The following is a 25301-nucleotide window of genomic DNA, read 5'->3' as shown; positions in this document are numbered from 1 at the left end:
GGAAATTAAAACCTTTCACGTCTAGGGCGAAGGCAACTTCGAATATGGCTAGGTGTATCTAGATCTTGTGAATGCGGAATTTTGTATGAAAAAACAAAGTAAGAAAGAATTGAAAGAAAGAATGCTAAAGAATTAATGATTGTTGATGAAAGCTAATTAAAACTAATTGTTGATGAGAATTCGTGAATGAAAACGGAGTTTTTGATACGATATTTATAGAGAAAATCAGCCAAAAAAGATAATTTAACAAAACAGAGTCTGACGCACGCAAAACAAGGTTGGCGCCAACCCTGGCTAGCTGGCGCCAGGCACCAGTGGCTAGCGTCAGGCGCCAATGGCTAGCGCCTGGCGCCAAGCCTGGTTCCAGGCGCCAGTCTTGATTTTAACGCGTTTTCGAAAATACGATAAGTTTACCATACTGGAGGATAAAATAATATAATTCCTTCGAAAATGCTATTTGATTTTGATTAAAACTCTGAAAAGTCAACAAAGTCAACTTATCAATGCTAATTGAATTAGGAATGAAAAGAACCTTCTAGAAGAATCTAGAAGACTAAAACCATTCCTAATTACATTAGGAATGATAAATCATATTAGGCCCTCCCCTAGATCATTGGGCCGCACATAAAGCTCAAACCGGGCCCAGTTTAGTAAATTGGCCACAACTTCCTCAATATTCATCGGAATTGGGCTTATAATATATTGTTGGAAAGGTATTTTGCAAGCTCCATCCAACTACACTATTATTGGACCCATATCATGGACCAACCAAATTGGATTGGCTGTTTTCTTAAAATAAAGTTTTCCAAAACAGAGAGAAGAGAAAAGAAATAAAAACTTTCCGCAACACTAGACCTTTCCACACTTTCGTTTCATTCGATTATGATTCGACGTGAAAGGTACTCATCACTGGGTTTGGTTTTGGGGAGACACAAATGGGTGTCTACAGGTATCAATTTTTTTTTTCGATTTCCTGTATATTTATTTTTTTCCAATTTTGTGTTATAAGTAATTTGATTATACGGGGTATTGGTTGATTCTTTATGATGTTTTCAATTTGCTGGTTTAAATAATTTTATTTTTTGGATTATTTTTTATTTACTTTACTTCTTTGCCATGGATCTTGATTTTGTTCAATGCTACAAAGTATGATTTGGATTTAAACTTCTTGCCCTAAATCATGATTCTTATGTGAATATTTGTGTTTGCGATTTTATATATTTGCCCTAGACCATGATTGCGATATCGTGAGTTTTTTTCAATTTAAATGATGATTTTTAAGGATTATGTGAGGTTGTCGATCATGTTAGTTTGAAATGGTTAGTTGATAAAAAGTAAAATTCAAGGTTGTTATGTGGCCTTGCCGAGTAAGGTTATCTGTTCAATTGAATTAGGGTTTCACTGTTCACTTGATTTAGGGTTCACTGTGCATTTCATGTATAGTTCACTATTCAATATACAAGGGCTATCACTTATGAAACAATGTTAAAGGTTTATTGTAGTTGTTGACATTGTTATAACATGAGTCCTTTTGTTTGAATGCTTCATGGTTGAAACAGAAACAACGGACCCATTGTTATGCATCTTGATTACATGTTTGGATGTCTTGAGTGGTTGTATACTCATATACTCATGTTAGTTTGATGTGTGGCTGTCTTGAGTGATTGTATACTCATTTACACTTGCTGGTTCAATGTAAACTCATTTAAACTTGCTTGTTTGATGGTTGGTTGTCTTAAGTGCTTACATGTTGATTAAGCCATGATTGAGTGAGTCCCCTGGTTACTTTTTCTTTTCAGGTTGCCTGTGATCATGAGCGAGTCCCCTGGTTCAAAATAATCACTCTCATCACACCCACAGCTATGAAATGTATAGAAAGCAGAAGGCAAGCAGAGAAGAGGTTGATAAACCATCTAAATCTCCAGCCAAACCACCAAAATCTCCAGCAAAACTCCCATCTACATCTCATGTTAAATCTCCTGCCAACTCTCCTGTCAAGCCCCATGTTCCCATTCCTTTGGACCAACAAACTAGTTCACTTGCTGACAGGATATTTGCTGATTCCAGACACACTACACATATGATCGAGTCCTACCAATGCACTGACCGTGACTGTGATTGGCTGCTTGTTGAATGGATCCATATTTCAGGTTTCCATTTGTTGACCTTGTCAACAACCATATCAAAATACTGAGCCTCCTCCTTGTTGGCTGAAGATGACCTTCAGCATTTTCTGGGTTGATTATTAGTGCTTGCTGATTGTTGTTGTTGCTTGTTGTGTCTTGTTGATTTGATGTTGCTTGCTGATTGTTGTTGTTACCTGCTGTCTGTATCTGGTTGCCTGCTGGTTCAGATGCATCTGTTGCACCAGGGGAAGGGGTTTGGTTTAAGTCCAACCCAATGTTGTCATGGGTATTTTCTGAGTCAATTTCATCATCATAGGCAAAGTTGAGATCATACTCAAACATTTCTCGCATTTCAGCATCATTAGCAGCAGCATCTTCATCCATGTCATCATTCAAATTGAAGTCTGGAGTCATTTGGAGTTGGAGGCAATGATGTGATTTGGGCAATTTTTTTTTTTTTGTGTCAAAGATTTTTCTGCATTTATGCTCTGTAAAATTCCCTCTCAAATGATTTGAAAATTTGAGAAGGAGTGGTTTTTATAAGGATTTCTGTCTGAACGTTAGTCATGAATCTGTGTATTTTCATTCTATTGGATGTTGTAATTTTTCAGCTAATTTGATTGGTTAAAAATCAATCACATGGATTACTATTGCATTGCTTTAATTTCATTGGTTGTGTAATAAAAACAAAAAAAAAAACTCAAGGGTTTCCTCTTCGTATCCGCCCTTTTTAATGACAATCAGTTTCTCTCTCTTCTTTTTGTTTTGAAAATGATTGGGTTTTAGTTCCCATGTACTTTATTTATTTCTCCTTAATTCCCGTGATTTTCATCCAAAAGTGACTATCATTCGGGGACGGAGGGAGTATAAAAAATGAGGCAATTCATATGAAATATACAAATGCAATATGTATAAGAAAATTAAAATAATAAGGCCAAATTATTAAAATTAAATTGAGAAAAAAAAAATTGCTGATTAGTTGTGTTGAAAATGTTTAAAAGTAGTACACATTATATTGCATTAATGATGCATGTTTTTTCCAAAAATAATTATACAATGTACTTTTAAAAAATACGCCAAGTAAAATATCAAAAAAAAAAAAATTACAATGACATCATATATTGTTTTGGCGGGAAATTTGTTAATGATAGTTTGACATGTGTCAAAAATGATGTAAGCATTTTCTGTTTCAGTACTACGTATTAGTTAATAGATTCATTTCAGTTCATTTCAGCTTAGCTCTAATAAGTTCAGTTCAGTTCAGTTCTAATAAATTCAGTTTCGTGCAGTCAATGAGAACATGCCCATATTGTCATTATTGTGATTGTGCCGTTGTGGGGGATTACATTTACTATGCCTTTAATTTTACAAACGATACACTACACTTATCTCACCAACTTTTGACCCTCATCAATTTCTTTAAAAAAAATTATTAAGTAATTAACACTATGAAAATGTTCGTTAAAAAAAATATTATATCAATTTCAAAATTTATATAAAGTAGTTACACTACCTTTTTTGAGGGAAAAAAAGGCATAATAATAATAATAATAATAATAATAAATTTAGGATTTGCTTTCAATGACATGGCTCCACAAGTCTAGTTCTCAAATTCTAGTACTCCATCTTTAAAAAAAAACAAAAAAACAAAAAAACAAAAAACAAAAAAACAAAAAAACAAAAAAACAAAACAAAACTAAAACAAAAAACTTCACCATCGCACTTTCATAACTAATATATAAAACTAAACTAGTTTTTGCCCTTTTTGGCCTGGGCAATGCCGCGGGTCATTATATGTAAATTATAAATGAGGTTTTATAATAAAAAAAATTATGTGATAAATTACAAATATAAATTAAATTAGTTACATTTGTTGTAAATAAAGGAATAGTCTAATACAAACAATATTTAAATATTTAAATAAGATCAAAAAGATAATTTCAAAAATAATGGAACAATATATATCGGTGCGTTGTAATGCAAATCACTGACTTGAAAACGAATTTCCAACGCAACCAAGGTGCTCAATTGTATTCGTCGGCACGAATCCTAATTTTAACACACCACTTCCACTCAAAGATACTTTTGGATGGAAGGTTTGAGTCGAGTAACTTATATTAAATAGAGATTGTGTTTAGACTATTGTGCTTGATATTTTTTTCAAGTGTAAAAAAATCTAGAAAAAAATAAAATAAAATAAAAAATAAAAAAGACTTCTTCTATTTATAGAGAAACATGAAAGAACATAGCAGAAGAATCCCAAACATCAAGGGAGATGAATAATCACCTTAAACATCCTCTTAAATAGGGGGTTATGAGAGTTACTTATGAAGAGAATAATGACGGTGATTAATCACCTTAAACTTCCTCTTAAATTGGGGGTTATAATAATTACTCAATAAATGGCATGGCACCATGTCATTTGCCTAGTCATGATGACACGTGGCGGGCTCATGTCTTTCCATTGAGTTTTAATATATATATATAGACTTGTGCCCCGTGCAATGCCCTAGTTATTTATTGAATTTTAAAATAAAGTTTTTATCTAATATATATATATATATATATATATATATATATATATATATATATTATTAGAATTTTCTACTCATAAAAGATTAATAATCAATTGACAATCAAACTTGTTCATTTATGGGTACTTTATAGATTAATAATCACTTGACAATCTAAAAAAAAAAAAAAAAAAAATTAAAAGTAGCAATGTACAACTAAAAAGAATGAATGTCTTGAAGCTATGATAGATCTCTTTTCAAATTCTTTGAACATCTAGGAAAAGGCTAGTTGTATGTTAAGACTTTAGAGAACGGTAACAAGTCTCTTTGATTTTTTTTAATTATTTTTTTTCTTTTGTACCTTTCTGGATCCACCATTTTGTATAAAAATATTGGTATGTTATTGAAAAAAAAAAATTGAATCTATTCAAATTTTATTGAAAATAAAACTCTAAGATAATTTTTATCCTATTCTACAAAAAAAATTATTCAAATAAATCCTACTTGGCATATTAATTATTGCCTACGTGGTGCGACACTTGGCGAAAAATTAAAATGCCAAGTGTCGCTGTTTCGTAGTCTGGCTAAAAGTTTAGTTATATATATATAAATAGTTTTGTGCCCCGTGCAATGCCCAGTTTGTTTATTGAATTTTAAGATAAAATTTTAATCCGAGATAAAATTCTATTAGATTGTGAAGTATATATATTATTTTAACCGATTAGTATATATTATAAATGGATGTTTTACGCTTTGAACTACTTCCTTTGTTCCAAAAAATCGTATGATACAAAAAAGAAAAAAAATTATATGATAATTTTTGAGAATTATAATCTAATAATTTTTTTTAATAAAATTATAATTCAAATTTGTACCTTTGAAATATTGGTATTTTATCGAAAAATATAACTCTAAACTAACATTTTTACCCTAAAATTCTATAACTTATTTTTATCTTATGAAGTCTATTTAACTCTATCCAACGTGGCGCGACACTAGGCGAAAAGTTGGAACGCTAAGTGTCATTGTCTCGTGACATGACTAAAACTTTAGCTTTATATATAATTAGTTATATGATTATTTTTAGTCAGACCATGAGACAATAACACTTGACGTCCCAACTTTTCGCCAATTTTCGCGACACATTGGTGATGTATAAAGATTATTATTTTGAAATATATGATTTATTTGTTTAATAAAAAATTGGATAGATTTTGTAGGATAAAAAAAGGTAATTTAAAATTTTATTTTCAATAAAATTTGGATAGAATCTTAGGATAAAATGTTAGTTTAGAGTTTTATATCCAATAAAATATCAATATATGTACAAATTAAATTATAATTTATTTAAAAAACATATAAGATTATAACTCTTAATAATTTTCATATAAATTTATTTTTGGGAAAGTCTACATGGTGGCCTCAAGGTTTTAGTTTTTCTACGTGGAAGACGAAGTTTTTTCCAACTCTCTTAAGTGGCCCCAAGGTTTTGAAGAATTATTCATATTGTCCTTTTTTAGGTTTTTGGCTGACCTTTACAATTAAAATGGTTAGCCTTTGTGTGTTTTTTTTATTTATTATTATTAAAAAATAATTAAATTATATTTTAAAATAATAAAAACAGAGGAAATTTAAAAAAATAAAATAAAATCCCAAATCCACGACCACCCTCCCACCACCACGTCCACCATCTACAACCCCAACCCCCACCCCCACCCCCACCCACCTAGCCACTAGCCAAACCCCACTGCTGCCTTTGTCGTCGGCGCCACCCCGACCACCCTCCCTTCCCCAACCACCGTAACCCGACCCTAAACAGGCAAACCCGTAACCCAAAGTCCCAACCTCCACCCCTTGAAAACCCCAAAAATTACCCGGAAAAGTCCGGCCACCCCTCCCCCACACCTCGAAAAGGTCAACGCTAGGGTTTCTTGTGTATGAGGAGGGGCAGCCGGACTTTTCCGGCTTCTTTTAGGGGTTTTCGATTGGTGGGGGTTGGGGTTATGGGATTGGTTAGGGAAGGGGAAGGGAGGGGGTTCAGGGCGGTCGGGGTGGTGCAGACGCCGAGGGAGGGGTTCAGAGCGCGCTGACGGGGAAGGGGGTTAGGCGCGCCGGTTTTGGGGGCAGTGGGTACGGCTACCGTGGCTGGCTGGCGTTTTTTTTTTTTTTTTTTTTTATAAATTTTTTTATTTTTTTTTAAAATTTTTTTTCACTTATGGCTAACCAAAAGCTAAAAAAGTTAGTCAAAAAATCAAAAAATGGGCACTATGCATAATTTTTCAAAACCTTGGGGCCACTTAAGAGAGTTGGAAAAAACTTCGTCTTCCACGTAGAAAAATGGAAACCTTGAGGCCACCATGTAGAATTTCCCTTTATTTTTTGTAATATAATTTTTTTTAGAGCAACAGAAGTAAATCAAAACGTACCACATCCATTTATGATACATTTTTTTTTTGAGGAATATGTAGTCTATTCTCAACGATTGAAATAAAATACTTCACAATCTAATATTAATTTTATTTTTATATGTAGACCTATCAATCGGGTCGGATCGCGGGTCATTACGAGACAGGTTACTTCAGATCACAGGTCAAGTAATGTTCAACCCTAGCCTAAAAATTCGGGTTCGGATCAACCCAACGAGCTTAGAACATTTTATTAGTTGGTTAATTTTTTGTTCACTTTTAAAAATCTCTAATATTTCAAGTTTACTTTGCTATTTTTTTAATAATTTTTTTACTCGAACATTTTTACTAATATTATTATTAGTCATTATGTACCTACTACATTATTTAAATTATCACAAGAAGCACATCAATTTGTATCTAATTTTGTTTATCAATTATATATTTTAATATTGTTATCTTAAAATTTAATAAAAAAAAATCCGGACATCGCACGGGCACAAAACTAGTACAATATAATTTTCTATACACTCTAATTATAATAATAAAGAGTATCTAAAATACCTACCTTTATTCAAACCTATAGAAATCTTATTAAATAAAACTTTTTTTTTTTTTTTTTTTTTCTGAATCAATTCCTTGACTTCTAATGGATTTTTACTTTCAAATATCATACAATAATTTATCACATCAAGAAGCCAATCTTGCAATAAGAATAAATAAATGAATTAGACAAGTATTGCAATAATTTATAATACTATGTACGTGAAATAACATAATTATATGGTGTATAGGAAGTTAATAACATACATAGGCACTAAGTTTTGAACTTTTTTTTCTTTTTTTTTTTAATACTGTTTAAGTACTTTTTTATTTTATTTTATTTTTTCACTTTTTGTAGAAATCCGGCCAAATAACTGTAAATAAACCCACCGCTAAGTAATCATTGTTGAATGTAATAAAACAAACCATTAAATGGAGTTAAGCCAACAATAAGAAACACATATAATTTTGAATTTCGGTTAAAATAAACATAAAAAAATTATACACATGAAATATTCTAAAAAAAAGAACAGTTTTTTTTTTAGGATCTGTATAAATAATTTTAGTTTAGTAAAATTAAGTCTTAAAAATAATTTCAATTCAGTAAAAATCAATAACCTTAAAAAACAAAAAAATGTAATAGAGAATCAGTAAAAATAATTTCAATTCAAAGAAAAAAAATATAATAGAGAATAAAGTTTAAGTAATTTCAATTCAACAAAAATAATTTCAATTTAGTAAAAAAAACAGTTTAACAAAAATGAATTCAATTTAGTAAAAATAATTTAAGTCTAGCAAAAAATAATTTATTTAGTAAAAATAATTTCATTTCAGTGAAAATAATTTAACTCCAACAAAATAATTTATTTAGTAAAAATAATTTAAATTTAGCAAAAATAAAGGCCGTGTTTGGGGAAAAGCTGAAACTTGAAAACTAAACCTGAGTGTGTTAGCTGATTTTAACTAGCTGATTGTATTAACTGATTTGACTAACATATTTTATTAGCTTATTGTAGAAAAGTGTTTGGTAAAAAGTTGATTGTTTAAAGCTGATTGATTATGTGAAATACCAATAATTTAATTGTGGGGTAGGTAATTCATATAGGATTTTTTATTAAATGGGGGTATAAGTGTCATTTCACCATAAGAATCGAACAAGCTAATTGAAAAAAAATCCTTTTTAAAAAAAAGCTTATTTAGTGGAATAAGTTCTTTAAATAAGCTTTCCACCAAACACCTTGAATTAGCTTATTTAATAGTCAATAAGCTAATGTTGGTCAAATAAGCTAATTTTACTCAAATAAGCTAGTTACCAAATACAAAAGTGATTGAATCTGGCCTTAACATCTATACAAAATTCTAGCACGTACAAAATACTAGTATATCAACATCATTATTTAGGGTATGTTCTGTTCACCTTATTTTCACTTATTTCAGATGTAATAAGTTTAGATAGGTGAAAATCAGGTGAATAGAACACACCCTTAATTTTAACCCAAGGTAATGAGGTACTGAGGTAGTGTTGTATTTTTTTTCTTATTTATTTTAAGGAATCTTATCGAAAGGAATTGAGTATTAGGAGTTAGGCCTCGATCCTTCACGTCACTTTAATTTTATTGAGCTGAAATTATATTTACTCAACTTAATTTATTTTTATTGAATTAAAATTATCATTATTGATTCTCTATTCTATTTCTTCTATACTATTACTGATTTTTATTGAACTGAAATTATTTGTATTAAATTAAAATTTTATTTTATTTTATTTTATATTTTTTTTTACTGAACTTATTTTTAGCCAAAGGAAAATTAAAAATCTGAAATAAAATGGAGTGAATATGGATTTACAATTAACTAATCTCAACGGTTAAAAAAAAAAAAAAAAAAACTCCGTAGAAATTATCCCTTTGAAGCCCTACTTCCTTCTCTCTCAGTTTCTTCCACTCCATTGAGGCGCCTTCTGATATTCATTCCTCCGCTGAAGCAGCTTCTGAGGTAACTTTTTTCTTTTTGTAATCATCATATCAATTTCACAATCTAGGGTTTATTGTTCATCTAATTTAATTTAATTCTCAGTTGGTAAATTCAGAGTTCGAATACTTGAATTTATTTTTCTAATTACTAACGAGAGAAGAAAATTACGAGCCTAATTGATAATTGAATCAAATGTATTTTTTTTTTTATTAAATTTGTGGATTAATAGCTATCAAATTTGGTTGCTAAAGTGTTGCAGAATCCTTTAGTTTTTAATGTTAGGGTTGAAGTCATTGAACTATGATATTGGTTTACTTTGATAATTAAGCTACATTTGGTTGCTAATGTGTAGCAGGTTTTTGTTTATACGATCTCCTAATGTCGGGACGGAACCTTGAAAATGAAAGTTCTTGCCCTGGTTCAGGGACAGGCCCGGTCCTTTCGGCCGAAGAGCTCGAAAGGAAAAAGAAAAAGGAAGAGAAGGTCAGTAGTGTGTGTGAATGTTAATTGCCTTGATTGATGAATTCGGTAATGAGGAATTAAGGTTTAGGTGTTTAAGAGTATTGAAATAAGATAATTTGCTACATCATTATTTTGCATGATTAAAACTGTGGTATTGAAAATGGTTTATGCTAAAGCAAAGTATTGTTACTATTTTGGTTTGTTGGTGAGCGGGGAGGGAGGGAATTTGATTCTGAACGAAAGAGTGGAGTTGTCGAAACAATTCTATTGTAGTTTAGACAAAACTTTAAAGTTTGCTTCTGTTAGGCGTAGACCCTTATATTGGCACAATCGCAATTGGATGTATAAAGTAATTGGGTATGCATTATTGAGTGTATGTCGTTCAATGTTTCCATCCTTTTTAGAGTGGCATTTCAGGTTGAGATTTAACTATTCCTGTCATTATTTTTTTTATTCTGCTTGTCATTTTTTTCTGTTTTCATTTCTCTGGCATTTGAGTTTGTATATCTGCTGCTGAGTGTTGATTTGTTTGAATCTCTCTGCTTTTCCGTTCTTCCTCTGATAAACAGTTAGTTATAGCTGTGATCCTTCATTGTGGCATGACACTAAATTGCAATGATACCTTTTCTTGTCACAGGCAAAAGAAAAAGAATTAAAAAAACAGAAGGCAGCGCTTAAAGCACAAGCTGCCAAACTGCAGGTATACGCTTCTATCTTAATTTGTATGTATATATGAAAGAAGCCAAATTGCTGTACATTTCGACATACTTTCTCCGTTCTCTTTTAGTTGCAACATTTGGAAATTTGCACTATTCATGTTATCTCTTTTAACCACATTTGTTGATCTATATGTTGGGCATTTAGGCAAAATATAGTCATGTGGGTTCTTATTTAATTCATCTCAATTTATACTTGCACAAAATCAAAGCGTTATACTTCCTCCATTCTTTTTTTAATCCAACATTGGGGGTTTTATGTTTGCCAATACTCATTTTATAACTTTAATATCTTAAGTTGCACTTTAATAAAAATTAATAAAAGTTGATGTTTTGAAAGTACATTTTGAGATATTTCTAAAAAAAATACTCATGAATATATTTTCTAATGTATAAATCACAAAATACAGTCGAAAGAGAGTGTGAATACTCTGAATTGTGTAAAATTCCAAATGTTGCGATTAAAATAGAATTAAAGAAGTACGGGCATTTTTTTATTACTTATTTATAATCAGAGATATAAAGGGCTGAAATTGCATTGGCTAATGTGAAAGTCAAAACTTTGCAACTGAAGAGAACGGAGAAAGTTAAAAAAATCATTGATAATTCCTAAGGGACTATGTATAAGTTTTTACATGTGGCTGGTAAATAAATCTGGCTAAGCCTAATCATGTGATACAATTGTGTTAGACACAACAAGCAAGTAACACCTCTAAGAAGGCCGAAAAGAAAAACTTAAAGAAGGATGCAAAGGAAGAGGATCCTGTGAGTTTTTTAGATCCAGAGACGTCACTTGGTGAGAAGAAGCAGCTTTCGAGTTTAATGGCAAAGCAGTATTCTCCTGCTGTAGTGGAGAAATCGTGAGTAATGTTATTTGAAGCCTCCAGTTGAATAATTTTTATTGTGTGCTGATCTCTTTTGCAAATTGTTGGTGCAGATGGTATGATTGGTGGGAAAACTCTGGCTTCTTTGTGGCAGAGTCTAATAGCTCAAAACCACCTTTTGTGATTGTGAGTGCTCATTATTTGGCTTAATGAACTGTTTGCTAGAGTCTTGTAGATTTGGGGTGCTATAACTATATACTTAGGGAATTCCATGCTGGGCACTATATACTTGTTTATCCTTTGTCCTAATGGAAGTCAAAGGGAAATTTCTGGTATGGAAGCAGCTGTTCATATATTTTTACTTTATTTTATAAAATTTGACTGTTTGGTTGGGTGTAAATGGTTTTCGGGGAAACAGTTCCTCATTTTCCATTGCTTGATTGAGCCATACAAAAAAATTAGAAAGTGTTAAATTGTCATTTTTGGGCCAACCTAATGTGTGTGTTTGTACGTGCATCTAGTATAGATTTTCCCCTGAAGAAGGATTCAAAATGAAACTTAAGCATACAAACATAACAAATAATCCAACTTTACATTGATGTTTATAGAGGAGCTCTAGCAAGGTGATGGAGTCAGGGGCCTTGCCTTAACAGTATTGGCTGTTTCAGTCATTTGTGTGTGATTTTTTTTCTGCGGCTTGTTCAATTTTCTTTAGTCATGCTGCCATTGGATTTGCTAGAAATAAAGTAATTTTTAGTGGCCTTTGGCAATCCTGTGCTTGCGTGACCTGTTAATCTGTGTGTGCAACTGAAACATTGAACTCGCTTTGTTAGTGTTTTATTATCGCCCTTTAGGTGGCTAACCTACCTTGAAATTATTTGAGATTTAATCTTATTACAACATCGATTTGTTTTGAGTCTTGCAGGTTCTTCCACCGCCAAATGTGACGGGGGCACTTCATATTGGTCATGCTCTTACTGGTGCAATCGAGGTTTGGCTTTTATACCTTTCATATCTCTCTGTCGTTTTGTGTTTTGTATGTGAAGCTTCTTATGATAGTGTTTTGTTAGATGAGACACTAACCTAATCTTATGCAGGACACAATCATTCGCTGGCGGAGAATGTCTGGCTACAATACATTGTGGGTTCCTGGAATGGATCATGCCGGGATAGCAACACAGGTTAAATTTAGATACTGTCTTTTTGTTTGAATTTTTATTTTATTTTATTTTTTTTATTGCTGAGCCACGGAAAAGGTTGCCCTACCAGTTTGTTCAGTACTGTGATAAGAAAGCTATCCTAATTTATCTGTGGCTCCCTTAGGTCTGTTTTTGTATCTTATTCAAAATTTGAATATTAATGCAATCCTCAAAGAGTATTTTATTTTAAAATTCATAAAAACTATTCTACCCCTTCCATTTTTTTAAAAAAAACAAAAACAAGTTCTTATTATGTTCAAAAAATAATTTTCTCACCAGTTAATAATTACTACCTTTTGTCCCTCCTTTCCTTTTTAATATTTATTTAGAAGATAAAATATTGAAGGCTGTTAATATTTGCCCAAACAATAGTAAGAACACATCAGGTGGACTAGGTGTCCTTGGAATTAGACTGAAAGTCAAAACTACAAGTTAGCTCATGTCCTCCTTATGTCTCCAATACAGTAATTTAGGAAAGTTCTGGCTGCTATGGCCGATAAAGAAGCTAAGAAAGTTGCCTAATCCAGCAATAGATCACGTGGCAACACCATAAAATATGCAGCCATTTCCTCCAACACTGTCTCGTTATTGCAGGCTTCCAAAGTAACTTTTCTTTCCCTGCACTAATTCTGCAAAATATAATCTCCAGCTGCATTCTGTAGATTGCAAAGTCTTTCTCAAATCAAGGAAGGCATGTGAGCAAGACCTTTTGGAGCATATTGTCTGCACAAAGCTTTCTTAAAGATCTAGCTTACACAAATGCTCTCACTTTAACTAGGACCTTTGATTTCTTATTTATGCAAAGTTTAGAGATTATCTTGGGTATATTCTAGCCATAGCTACTATTTAAACTATTAAAAAAAATAGTTGCTAGGGTTAGAATATACACTTATATTCTAACTTCGGTCACTGGTGTATCGTATTGCACAAAGTAGTTGGTAATGTAAAGGGCAAAGTCCTCACGTCTTAATGTTCAGCACCAACATGTGAAAGTTTTCTCTAAAACCAATTTTTTAATTTTAAAGATACTTGTTTGATTAACTCGGTATATTAAATTAGTTGTTGACTAATAAACCAATACAACAAGATTTTCATAATGTTTTTGGATTTACTCCCTGAATCAACAAAATTTCACTATTGGGAATTTCAGTTATTTCTACACTTACATGTAGTTTTCCTTGTTAATTTCAGCTTCCCAAATTGACTGTTTAAGCTTCTCTGATGATTTTGAAGATCGTGTAAATTCTAATTGTATCTCTTTGCTGTTGATATTCTTTTCGTACAGTTAATTTATTTATTTATTAAGACGGTGAAAACATTGCCTTAAATCAGCCCCCTTAAATTTAAAACTTGAAGCTTGAAAGGGGTTGAAATGGACCAAAGCCTTTATGCCCCTCACTAGAGAGTGGAGAAAAAATCAAGGCTTTATTATAATCAATTTTGGTTCATGTAGCCGACCCCACTTATGGGATTAAGGCTTTGATTGATTGATCTCTTGGCTCTAAACCTGTCTTTATATTATCTGGCGCCGTCTGCTCTGCTGTTTCACAAGCTCAATTCTTCTGCTGGTTTTCTTAATTTCTTTTTGTTTCAAATTTACATCACAACATTTATGAAGAGCACTGTTCATGATTGGCTCACAGCTTATAGTTTAAATATCTGCCAATCTGCGCCCGCATGATCTTCCTGTTATCAATAAAGCTTGACTATATTGATTTGTTAAATTTTGCAGGTAGTTGTCGAAAAAAAGATAATGCGTGAAAGAAAGCTTACCAGGCATGATCTTGGTCGAGAAGAGTTTGTTTCACAAGTGAGTTCTTGTCCTTTCTTTCCATTTTAATATTATTATTGTCAAATATGAGCTAAGGTGAAATTCTTGTTTTTTCTTTATTCTTTTGTAACACAAGGTTTGGAATTGGAAAAATGAGTATGGTGGCAAAATCTTGAAGCAGCAGCGTCGCCTTGGTGCTTCCATGGATTGGTCCAGAGAGGTGTTTCTTTTTTTCTCTGTTTTTTTTTTTTTTTTTTTTTTTTTTGTTTTATTTTTTCTGATTTAATTGTTTAGAGCAATTGATGTATATGTATATTGGCTGATCATCTATGTTTTCTTTTCTTCCTTTCTATTGTCTGCAGTGTTTCACAATGGATGAGAAACGATCAAAGGCAGTGACAGAAGCATTTGTGAGGTTGTACAATGAGGGTCTGATCTATAGGTATGTTCGACTAGATGATTTGCTTGGCATCTGTGGTGCATTTCTGGCTCCTTTTTTAACTGATAAGTGGAGGTTGCTTCTAGCTGGAACACTAGCCTTGATGTGGGAAGCAATGTGTTTCTTTTTCCTTTAAATGAGCTGAAAGTAGGGAAATTAAATCAATTTGGAGTTTGAAGCAATTATTGTCTATTGAGTGTACAACACGACAACTGTACATTTGAATATTGAATTTTTAAAGGACATCTCAGGCTAATTACTGGAGATTAAATCTACCTGAATATCTAATTTTTTTGGCAACAAATAAATTTCATTTATAATCAAGAATAGTAACAAAGTTACTGTAAGCAATAACACCTCATCCTCAGAATAACTAACCAACAAAACCTGAATTGTTTATTGTTCATGGCATATGCGATACTTATATCATTTTTAGAATAGATGAATGCTAAATCCTTGGAGAGTGGAGACTGAGAGTATTTTGAATTTATAATTTTACAGATCCTAAATTTACATCTCCTGAACACAGGTTATGTGGAAATAGGTTGTGTTTACATATTACTTCCTCCATTTCTACTTAGTTGACACGTTCAATTTAGGCACACATATGAAGGAGATGAGAAAGAATGATAAAGCAAGTGGGGTAGATTAGTAAATGCAAAGTATAAAATTTATCCAAAAAGGAAACATGTTAACTAAAAATAAACTTCCTAAAAAGGAATACGTGTCAACTAAAAAAAACGGAAGTAATATTAGATACTGATGTAATGAAAGATCTGAATGGCCCATGCCACCTTATCTGTGGTTCAGTAAGTGCAGTCCTTATTTTAATCATGATTCTATCAATATTGGACACTAATGGCTTCATCGTCATAGTTTGTTTAAATATTTCCCTTTACAACTTCTTGCAATTCTTTTGATGTATTGGTATCCTATTCTTGATGCATTTGACCATTCAGAGAAGCTTTCAATGTTTTGTACTACATACATTTCCTTATTCTCTTATCACTTTTTGTATTGTTAAAACGAAAACAGTAAATTAAATTTTTTAGTTTTTTGGGAAATTTGATTCTCCTAGAGTCAGTTAAAATATAGTTGCCAAAACTGATTATTGGTTGACTGTATCATTTGACATTTTGTCACGACATTTAGCAAATTTTCTTTTATAGCAATATGCTTAAAATTCAACTCATTTTCATATATCCTGAAGATCCTGCATCTTGCAGTCAATTTAATGAAAAATAAACTTGGTTGCTTGGCTTTTGAAGATGTCCTAACATGTAATAATATATATATGGAACTCAGTGTTTTGACCAAATTATTCTTTCTTCTGCTAAATGTTGATGATATCTGAATGGCTTAACTTCAAATGAATATAAGCTCCAGCCTCCTACAAGCTCAGCTTAAAATGTACTTTTAGGATATTTCATTTAGTTCGAAATGTATCAGAATGAATCTTGATGTGAATTTTTATTGATTTTTAATTTATTGTTTCTTGTTTTGGTTGGCTTTAGGGATCTACGATTGGTAAACTGGGATTGTGTGTTGAGAACTGCAATATCTGATATTGAGGTTTGTTCTTTCTTTCCATGATGTGCTTATTGGATATTCTCTGCCATTCTCTGAAAGACATGTGGTATTTCTAGGTGGACTACGTTGATCTGAAAGGAAGGGAAGTGAGAAAAGTTCCTGGATACGAAGATCCTGTAGAATTTGGTGTCTTGACATCATTTGCATATCCGTTAGAAGATAATCTTGGTGAGATTGTTGTTGCCACTACTAGAGTGGAAACAATGTTGGGTGATACAGCAATTGCTGTACATCCTGATGATAGCAGGTACAAGCATTTGCATGGCAAAGTGGCCATACATCCTTTTAATGGAAGAAGAATCCCAATTGTTTGTGATGCAATACTTGTTGATCCAGCATTTGGGACTGGTGCTGTCAAGGTATGAATTCCCTTTGCATCTTATGTTTTCTACCTTGATCTTCTCTGCCCCCTTCCCTCTGATTTCTGTGAATTTTAAATGCTTTATTTCATGCTTTTGTAGATCACGCCTGCCCATGATCCTAATGATTTTGAGGTTGGGAAACGTCACCAACTAGAGTTCATTAACATCTTCACTGATGATGGGAACATAAACAGCAATGGGGGGCCAGAATTTGCAGGGTTGCCACGATTTAAAGCTCGTGTAGCAATAACTAAAGCACTGGAAGAGAAGGTATGGTTGTTCTGATCTCCTCCCTGCTTATTGTGGCTGCGTCTGTTGAAGTTTAATGTCTGTTATAGATATAGGGGAAGTTTGTTGTATCTTGATGCCTAGTTAGCAATTTAGCATTCAGGAAGCCTGTTTCGGAGGAGCTAGGCCCTATGGCTAGTCAGTTCAACATGTTTTGAAAATATGTGTACTTGTTTTCATTGTTCATTTGTCATTTTGCAAAATCTTATCCTCATTCGTTCCTTTTATTGTGCTCAGCACATTCATTTTCCATAACTCTCCTGTTCAGTGTCGACTGTTCTGGCATGTATTGTGCTAAGCTTTTTTTTTGGATACGTATTCAAATTTTCTTATCTTAGAATTCTATGTATATCAGGGATTATATAGAGGTGCTAAGGACAATGAGATGCGTCTTGGAATTTGTTCAAGAAGTAATGATGTTGTGGAACCATTGATAAAGCCTCAGTGGTATGTCAACTGCAGCTCTATGGCTAAGGATGCCCTTGATGCTGTTCTTGATAATGATAACAGAAAGATTGAGATCATCCCAAAAACCTATGAAGCTGATTGGAAAAGGTATGTCAAATCTCTATCTTCTCTGATATGTTGCTTGTCATTATGTCAAGATTATTGATACTGATAGAGTTTTTCCTCTTGGAAGGTGATAGTAGTATAATGATCGCATTGTAATGGTGCAGTGTTTTTTTTAGATAGTTTTTTTTTTTTACTTTTTTTTTTTAATTTGTTGTTGTTGTTTCCCTGGAAGTTGGCAGTAGTACTATAATCGCATTGTAGTGACTTGTTGCAACATTCTAATTATTTGACAATTGAAGAAGTAATCAGTAGTTTTTCCAATTGCAGAGTTAGACAATACATTAATTTCTAATCTATCTGTTCTGCAAGACTTCTACTCCCTGCATTCTCTTTTAGTTTAAAAGTTTCGAGTTTCACGGTTGTCAATGCATAAATTTAACCCTTTTTATCTCTAATTATACTTAATTAAATTTATAGGAAATTTTATACTATGAAAATATGATTTGATACAAATTTAACAAGATTAACATGACTATACATCCCAGCATATTAATCAATAGAGGTGGTCAAATGGACGAACATGAATTGTGCAATTTACAAAAGTTGCAACTGAGTGATAGAGAACGGAGGAAGCACATAGCTTTATGTATACCCATAAATACGTACCCCATTTATTTTTCTTCTACCCACTTGCTGGAGGTACGCAGGCCAATTAAAATATTTAAGATAAGGGGCTGGTTCATGGGTAATAAATTAAAGGCGGATAGAGTAGAACTGTAGAAGAGAGAAAGTGGAAGGTGGATGTAGTGTTAACAAAAATTGGGAAAAAGTTAAAGCAGGAAAATAATAAAGAGGGATTATATACTTAACTGGGAGTGTAATTTCCGAATTCACTTTTCAAGAAACAGAGAAGGGAAGCATTGCTCTAAATGCTCTCCTTTGTATCCTTTCCAACATCAATATTGAAGGGAAAATAAGCGCACTCTTTTTTTATATATTGGTTTCGTATCATGGCGAAGGTGAAGCTTGTTTATGATAACTGTATCGTTTTTGTGTTATTATTATCATAATAATTGTTATTGGCTATGTAGCTACCTTTCCAAATCCTTTCACTTCCATTAATTTTTGTTTTGTTTTTGTGTTTATATTTCATTATTGATAGTCATATTTTTTTGCAGATGGCTTGAAAATATTCGAGACTGGTGCATCTCTAGGCAACTTTGGTGGGGCCACCGCATACCTGCTTGGTATGTTACATTGGAGAAAGATGAACTGAAGGAACTGGGTGCTTATAATGACCATTGGGTAGTCTGTCGAAGTGAGGAAGAGGCACAAGCTGCGGCTACCAGAAAATTTGCTGGGCAGAAGTTTCAGATTACTCAAGATCCTGATGTTCTGGATACTTGGTTCTCCTCTGGTCTCTTCCCGTTGTCTGTTTTGGGCTGGCCAGATGAGACTGATGATTTGAAGAATTTTTATCCAACTTCAGTTCTTGAAACTGGACATGACATTCTTTTTTTTTGGGTCGCTCGGATGGTAATGTTGGGGATGAAACTTGGAGGGGATGTACCTTTTAGAAAGGTAAATCTGGTTTCTTGGTCTATTGGGCAATGATGCTATATATTAATGGCTGCATGTTGACATGAAGGTTCTCTTCGTTTTATGTGTTAGATTTTATGAAGTTAGTATATCAGTATATGTATTTGCTGCTTTGCATTATCATCCTGCAAGGGAAGAACAGTTTTTTCTTTGATGTATTGATTACAGGATGTTATCCTTTTTTGTACTAATAGAAGAGCTCAAATATCAGTGCTGTGCTAGTTTGTCATGATAGGGGATCTTGACATGTGCTTTTCACACATGACTGACATGTTTTGTATTGACTTATTGAAGATTGGCCTATTACTAATTCACCTATAGTTAACTTGATTGGTGTGTTTATATATAGTGTTGCCCTGTAAAGATAATGATTTGAACTTTGTAGGTTTATCTTCATCCCATGATCCGTGATGCACATGGGCGTAAAATGTCAAAATCATTAGGGAATGTTGTGGACCCTCTTGAGGTTATAAATGGGATCTCTCTAGAAGATCTTCAGAAGAGACTGGAGGAAGGAAACTTGGATCCCAGTGAGCTTTCCAGAGCCAAAGATGTACAGAAGAGAGACTTCCCTAATGGCATTCCAGAATGTGGTGCTGATGCTCTTCGCTTTGCTCTTGTTTCATATACTGCTCAGGTTTGTGCAAAATGCCACAATCTATCTGAAAGATTGATATTTTTGTTTGAAAGGGAATTATTTTTATATTGTTACTGATGTGATATTTCCTACTTTAGTCTGATAAAATAAATCTAGATATTCAACGGGTTGTTGGGTACCGTCAATGGTGCAATAAACTGTGGAACGCTATCAGGTTTGCTATGAGCAAACTTGGGGATGATTACTCTCCTCCAACCAGTATAGATCCCAATGTCATGCCATTCAGTTGCCAGTGGATACTCTCTGTCCTGAACAAGGCTGTTGCTAGAACTGTATCATCTCTTGAGGCATATGAGTTCTCTGATGCTGCTACTACTGTGTATTCATGGTGGCAATTCCAGCTCTGTGATGTTTATATAGAAGTAATCAAACCCTATTTTGCCGGCAATGAGGAGTCATTTGCAGCTGCAAGAGGTTATGCTCGTGATGCATTATGGGTTTGCCTTGACAGTGGGCTTCGACTGTTACATCCATTTATGCCATTTGTGACAGAAGAATTATGGCAGAGGCTTCCTCAACCAAGAGATTCTATAAGGAAAGAATCTATTGTGATAAGCGAGTATCCTTCTGTTATACAGGTAAATTCTGATAATCTGATGTATTTCTGGCTTCCTAGTTTGGTCCTTACTCATAAACAATTGCATTCTTTCGTTCCTGTAATGTTCTAATAATTAGTTTTATTTTGTCTTTCCTGTATGTAGTATTATTTTCATTGAAATCCTGTGACTGGTTTTATGATGAGCTGCTTTTGTATGCACTACAATATTGCAGTCTTGGACCAATGAGAGTGTCGAGCAGGAGATGGAGCTGACCGAGTCTGTTGTAAAATCTCTGAGGAGTCTTAAGTCATTATTACCTGCTAAAGAAAGACATGAAAAGTAAGTGTTTTAAGCAAATTATCTGCTTCATTTTCCTTCTTTTGTTAATAAATTAGTGTTTTTTTTTTTTTTTTCTTTTTTTTTTTGAGGAATAAATTAGTGTTCATACAAGCTGTCTATAACTTCTTTTTTTTTTCATTTTTTTTTTGTAATTTATTTATTTATTTTTTGTTTGTGGTGAGTCATACATATGTAAGGAAAGTCTGTGGAACTATGTGCCTGAGGCCGTCTTATATGTTGACCATTTATTTTGAAAATAATATGTAAACAATCATGTGGTTGATGGGTCCTTTGTTCCCCAAAGTCATAATCTGGAATGGCCGCTGCCACCACTGCATGAACAAACCTGTCTCTCTACCCAAATTCTGATTCTATTTACCAGCAGCAGCACTGTTCCATCATTATGTTTCTTTAAAAGCTGTAGCATCTTTGTTGATCAAAGGTTTGTTTAATAACACCATGATTTTTGTATACCAGTGCTAGCACAGTTACAATGTCGTGGCATACACTATTTTTAAACCAAATCACTGTCTATGTATTCCTTTTTGAGATGTTCCAATTTAGTTGCTACATAGATATACTTTTCATCCCCTCTAAAGTTGGTCCCATATCTATCCGCCACTTTCTTCTTTGTACCTTATTATTTTCTTTTTCAAACTTTGTATAAAGCATATTTAGCAGCATTTTGGGATATAGGACTTGAGGGGGTGTACTTAAATTGCAATTCCTCAGTTATTATTATAATTTTCATCATCTTCATTATTTGTTAATGCAAGGGTACATTTATGTGTTATTTAGGAGACAAGCTTTTGCAATTTGCCTGAATGAAGAAGTTGCAGACAATGTTCGGAGTCATGAGTTGGAAATTTTAACGCTTGCTGGTCTGTCATCTTTAAAGGTGTGTAATCTATTGTAAATTTGTGATTAAATACTTTTATGATTTTCCTAATCAGATGTTGGTTCAAGTTTTCTGCATGTTGTGTTTCTTGATCAATCGATTGCATTTATTCTTTTTTGGTGAGGATTGGTATGTGTTGTTAAGGATTCCATATCTCTCTCTCTCTCTTTTTTTTTTTTTTTCTTTCTTTATTCAAATTCTTTTAGCAGTATAGAAATGCAATTTTTTTGTGACACCATTAAAATTATACACATGGAACCTTCACACATGCTATCACTCACAAGGATTGTCTTTCTAGAAAAGCAGGGTCACTGTTGGAGATTGTAGTAGTTTATTTAGATCCTTGAATGTGAAGCAACTCTGGATCAAAGTCTTGGAACTCTTCTTGCAAAGCTTCAATCACTCACTTGCTTAAATTTTATAAGCCCAAGTACCTTTTCTGCTCAGCATTCTTTTTTGATCTTTCCACCTCTTTTTTTGTTAGTGATATTTTCAAACAGGATGAATCCTGCTATTTTTTTCTTCTCCCCTCTTTGAGATTCAATTATAAGTTTTCACCTTCAGATTACCTTCCTGATTAATGATAACAATCTATATAGCCCTCCGTTATTTTCATCTGTTTATGAGGTTTTGCTGCACAAATCACCCTCACCTTTTATTTCTTCCTCTCCCCTCATTGAGATTCAATTATAGTTTGTCACCTGCAAAGTTCCTGATTAATGATTCCAGTCTATCTAGCCCTCCATCATTTTCATCTGTCGTTGAGTTTTTGTACTGAATTGTCTTTGAACTTTTGTACCGAATTTTAATCTCTGCTGCACAAATTTCCCTCACCTATACAACTCAATTGTGGCATGGAGACCTATGTATTCTAAATAATTCTAATAGTCATCTTAATAATATCTAGAAAATAGAAGGGACACTACAGGCATCGTGATTAGTGAGTCTCCATGAAAGTTTTTAAATTTATCTTGGAAAGCCATTGTTGTTGGGGGGGGGGGGGGGGGTGTAAAGCGCCAACTTGGATTTGTGACTTGTATTGAGTTTGATTGAGGGTCTTAGTGAACCTGTAGATATTATTCTGATGAAGCAAGCCTCCAACATATGGAATGCTCAAGTTGGATGCTTGAAAAACACAAAGAAATGAATTGTTTTGAGGAGTCAAGCGTCACTGTTGAACTTTTAACAAAGTAGGAGAGTATATCGATGGTTTTTCAAGAATGGGTTACAGACCTTTCAGTCAAGAAAATAAAATGCTTGAATTTGTGAATGGGGACAATAACAAATTTTCAATTCTATAAGTTAAACATGACTCAAGGAAGATTGGATTGAATAGGAAAATTGACAAAGAAACCAAATGATAAGGATTGAGTAAGATAACTAAGAGAATAAAAGTTGAAAGAAAGATGGGATAGACTGGGATTCCTAAGATTAGGTGATTTTTGTAGCATAGATATATTAAGACCCTATCTTATACAAGTTACCATCGATTAGAATCCTTTGAGAGGCAGAAGATCATGACTTGGATCTAGATAAATTTGACACAAAAGAAGCCAAAACAATTGACAAAAAGATGCCTAACGGAAGTTTAGATTATATATGTTGTGCTGCCATAACTTTTGGCTTGCTAACTATTTTAGGACAAAACTAGTTAGAAAAATGTTGGTGCAATGAACCCACTCCCACCACCACCCGTGACACCCACCTACAGCAAGCAGCAGGGGCAGACCAACAACAACAGAGACAAACAACAACATCAAGCAGAGAGAGACAGAGGGCAGAGGAGCAGCAGGGCAGACAGGCCTCCTTAGGCCATTTGTTTGTAGTGTGCAAAAATAGGAAGAAGACAAGAGTAGTACTAGAAGTAATTAAGGCATTGTTGCCATCTTATGCTTTGTAGTAGTAGTATAAATAGTAGTAGTTTAGAATAGAGAAGGCAGGCAGAAAGTATTAAGTTTAGAGAGTCTTGGAGAGTGATGGCCTAAAGCCATTGACGATTGTACGAAAGCTCCGAGCTTTATTTATCCAAATCAACCTTCCGTCCATTTTATTTATCAACACCACGCTAGTTCGTTGCAGTTGGGGCTATTGATCCATGGGTTATTGGCCTTGTAGTCCCTCTATTGACCCGTTAATGATCAACTCATTGTATATGTAGTATAGTTTTAACTTTTTTTTATCTAAGCAAAATGACTCCCTCTTGTTTGTTTATTGATAGAAGACTTAGAAGAGCTTGGAATGCTTTCCTTTTTGCTATTCTGTATTATCTTTCCATGGCTGAATCTTACTGCTTTTGGTTATAACCATTTATCTTATAACTTGTATTTTGCAGATTGTGAACGAGAATGAAGCTGCTCTTGCCAGATGTTCACGAGACGTTGTAAATGCATACATCAGTGTTTATCTTGAGCTTAAAGGAACAATTAATGCAGAAGTAGAGCGCGAGAAGCTGAGTAAGAAGATGGAGGAAACAAAGAGGTGAGTGTATGCTCAATAATATTTTGAATGTTTCCATTCTTTTAGTTTTAGTTTTATTTCGTCTTCTGTTTGTTTTTTTTCCAAGTTATCCTATACCAAATTTTTCATGTAGTGTTTCATGCCGTGTTTGGGAGTCTAAAGTACAAACCTCTTAGGGGCTATAAAAATTCTTTTTTATCATGAGGATTCCTGTTTGTGGGTGATGCTTTTGTTTCCTTTGTGATGGTAAACTGTTTATGATGTACAGGCAAAAAGAGGTTCTGGAAAAGATGATGGATGCCTCTGGATACAAAGAGAAGATACGACCTCAAATCCACGAGGAAAATATGGAAAAATTGACCAAACTTGTCCAAGAGGTCTTGTCGCTTGAAAAGGCAAGCGAGCATCTTGAAAAAGATATCGCTGCCCAAGCAGCTATGGAGAAATAGAGGGGGGAAATACAGAGCTAATTTCATTTCAGATTTATATTATGCGTTCTTCCAATTATTGTTACTTACATGGAAGCAATGTATCAATGATTCAGGAAGTTTAACATTGTACTCTTTTTGTGATCATAAGGTCAAATTTTGGTAACATTTTATATGATGGCAGATTGGCAGTTGTTTTTCCCCTCCTTTAGAAATGAGCTTAAGACCTGAAGCGTTGTGTGATCAGATATTCAGATGACGTTATACATTATTGTTGGAATCTGCAATTTTGTTTCAAGTATACATACACATGGTTTCGACTTTGTGAACAATGCTTGTCAATGTGCCTTTGGTACTCTCTTTACTCTTCAAGTAGATTTCACAAAGCCAATAGAGCTCGGAAAAAAAAAAAAGAGTGATATAGTTCAAGATGGCTCTTGGCCGAGCCTCATGCTAGGCCCATGTGCTTTGGGGTTAGTTAGGTTAGTCAACTATGGACCCTGGTGCAGCTACAATAGCTGGGCAAGGCCCAACACGCTTGAAAACAGCCCACATGATTACATCAGATACTAACCCACATACTTGATTTACCCAAAAAACTGCAACATTTCACCTCAAGGCAACATATCCCTTCTCTCTCATCTCTCTATTTTTTCTC

General features: G+C 33.5%; 1 protein-coding gene across 2 annotated transcripts; it reads left to right on the top strand.

Moving 5' to 3' along the window:
- The first annotated feature begins 9458 nt into the window (after positions 1-9458).
- On the top strand, positions 9459-24845 carry LOC145557607 (valine--tRNA ligase, mitochondrial 1-like). Of its 2 annotated transcripts, none has more exons than XM_081618782.1 (21): positions 9459-9582; positions 9917-10044; positions 10661-10723; positions 11430-11599; positions 11677-11749; positions 12489-12554; positions 12661-12744; positions 14495-14572; positions 14670-14753; positions 14896-14975; positions 16487-16544; positions 16619-16921; positions 17024-17194; positions 17568-17767; positions 18904-19306; positions 19710-19961; positions 20060-20560; positions 20754-20860; positions 21659-21758; positions 24091-24236; positions 24484-24845. In XM_081618782.1, the coding sequence occupies exons 2-21, from the start codon at positions 9940-9942 to the stop codon at positions 24662-24664; spliced, it is 3225 nt and encodes a 1074-aa protein (XP_081474908.1). In that variant the 5' UTR covers positions 9459-9582; positions 9917-9939; the 3' UTR covers positions 24665-24845. The 2 variants fall into 2 exon arrangements, with proteins under 2 accessions (XP_081474908.1, XP_081474912.1); XM_081618786.1 differs by having other exon boundaries at positions 9485-9582; positions 9914-10044.
- The last annotated feature ends 456 nt before the right edge of the window (positions 24846-25301 follow it).

The sequence above is a fragment of the Chenopodium album genome, chromosome 1 (assembly GCF_948465745.1).
Source record: "Chenopodium album chromosome 1, dcCheAlbu1.1, whole genome shotgun sequence".
Classification (NCBI taxonomy): domain Eukaryota; kingdom Viridiplantae; phylum Streptophyta; class Magnoliopsida; order Caryophyllales; family Amaranthaceae; genus Chenopodium; species Chenopodium album.
The sequence above is the reverse complement of the archived record's forward strand: the minus strand, read 5'-3'. Positions and strand labels throughout refer to the sequence as shown.

Excerpts from the sequence above, each read along its gene's own strand:
- LOC145557607 (XM_081618782.1), top strand. The coding sequence starts at position 9,940 with ATGTCGGGACGGAACCTTGAAAATGAAAGTTCTTGCCCTGGTTCAGGG. Across the intron at positions 10,045-10,660 it reads AAAAGAAAAAGGAAGAGAAG|GCAAAAGAAAAAGAATTAAA; the intron begins GTCAGTAGTGTG and ends TTCTTGTCACAG. Across the intron at positions 14,573-14,669 it reads GAGAAGAGTTTGTTTCACAA|GTTTGGAATTGGAAAAATGA; the intron begins GTGAGTTCTTGT and ends TTGTAACACAAG.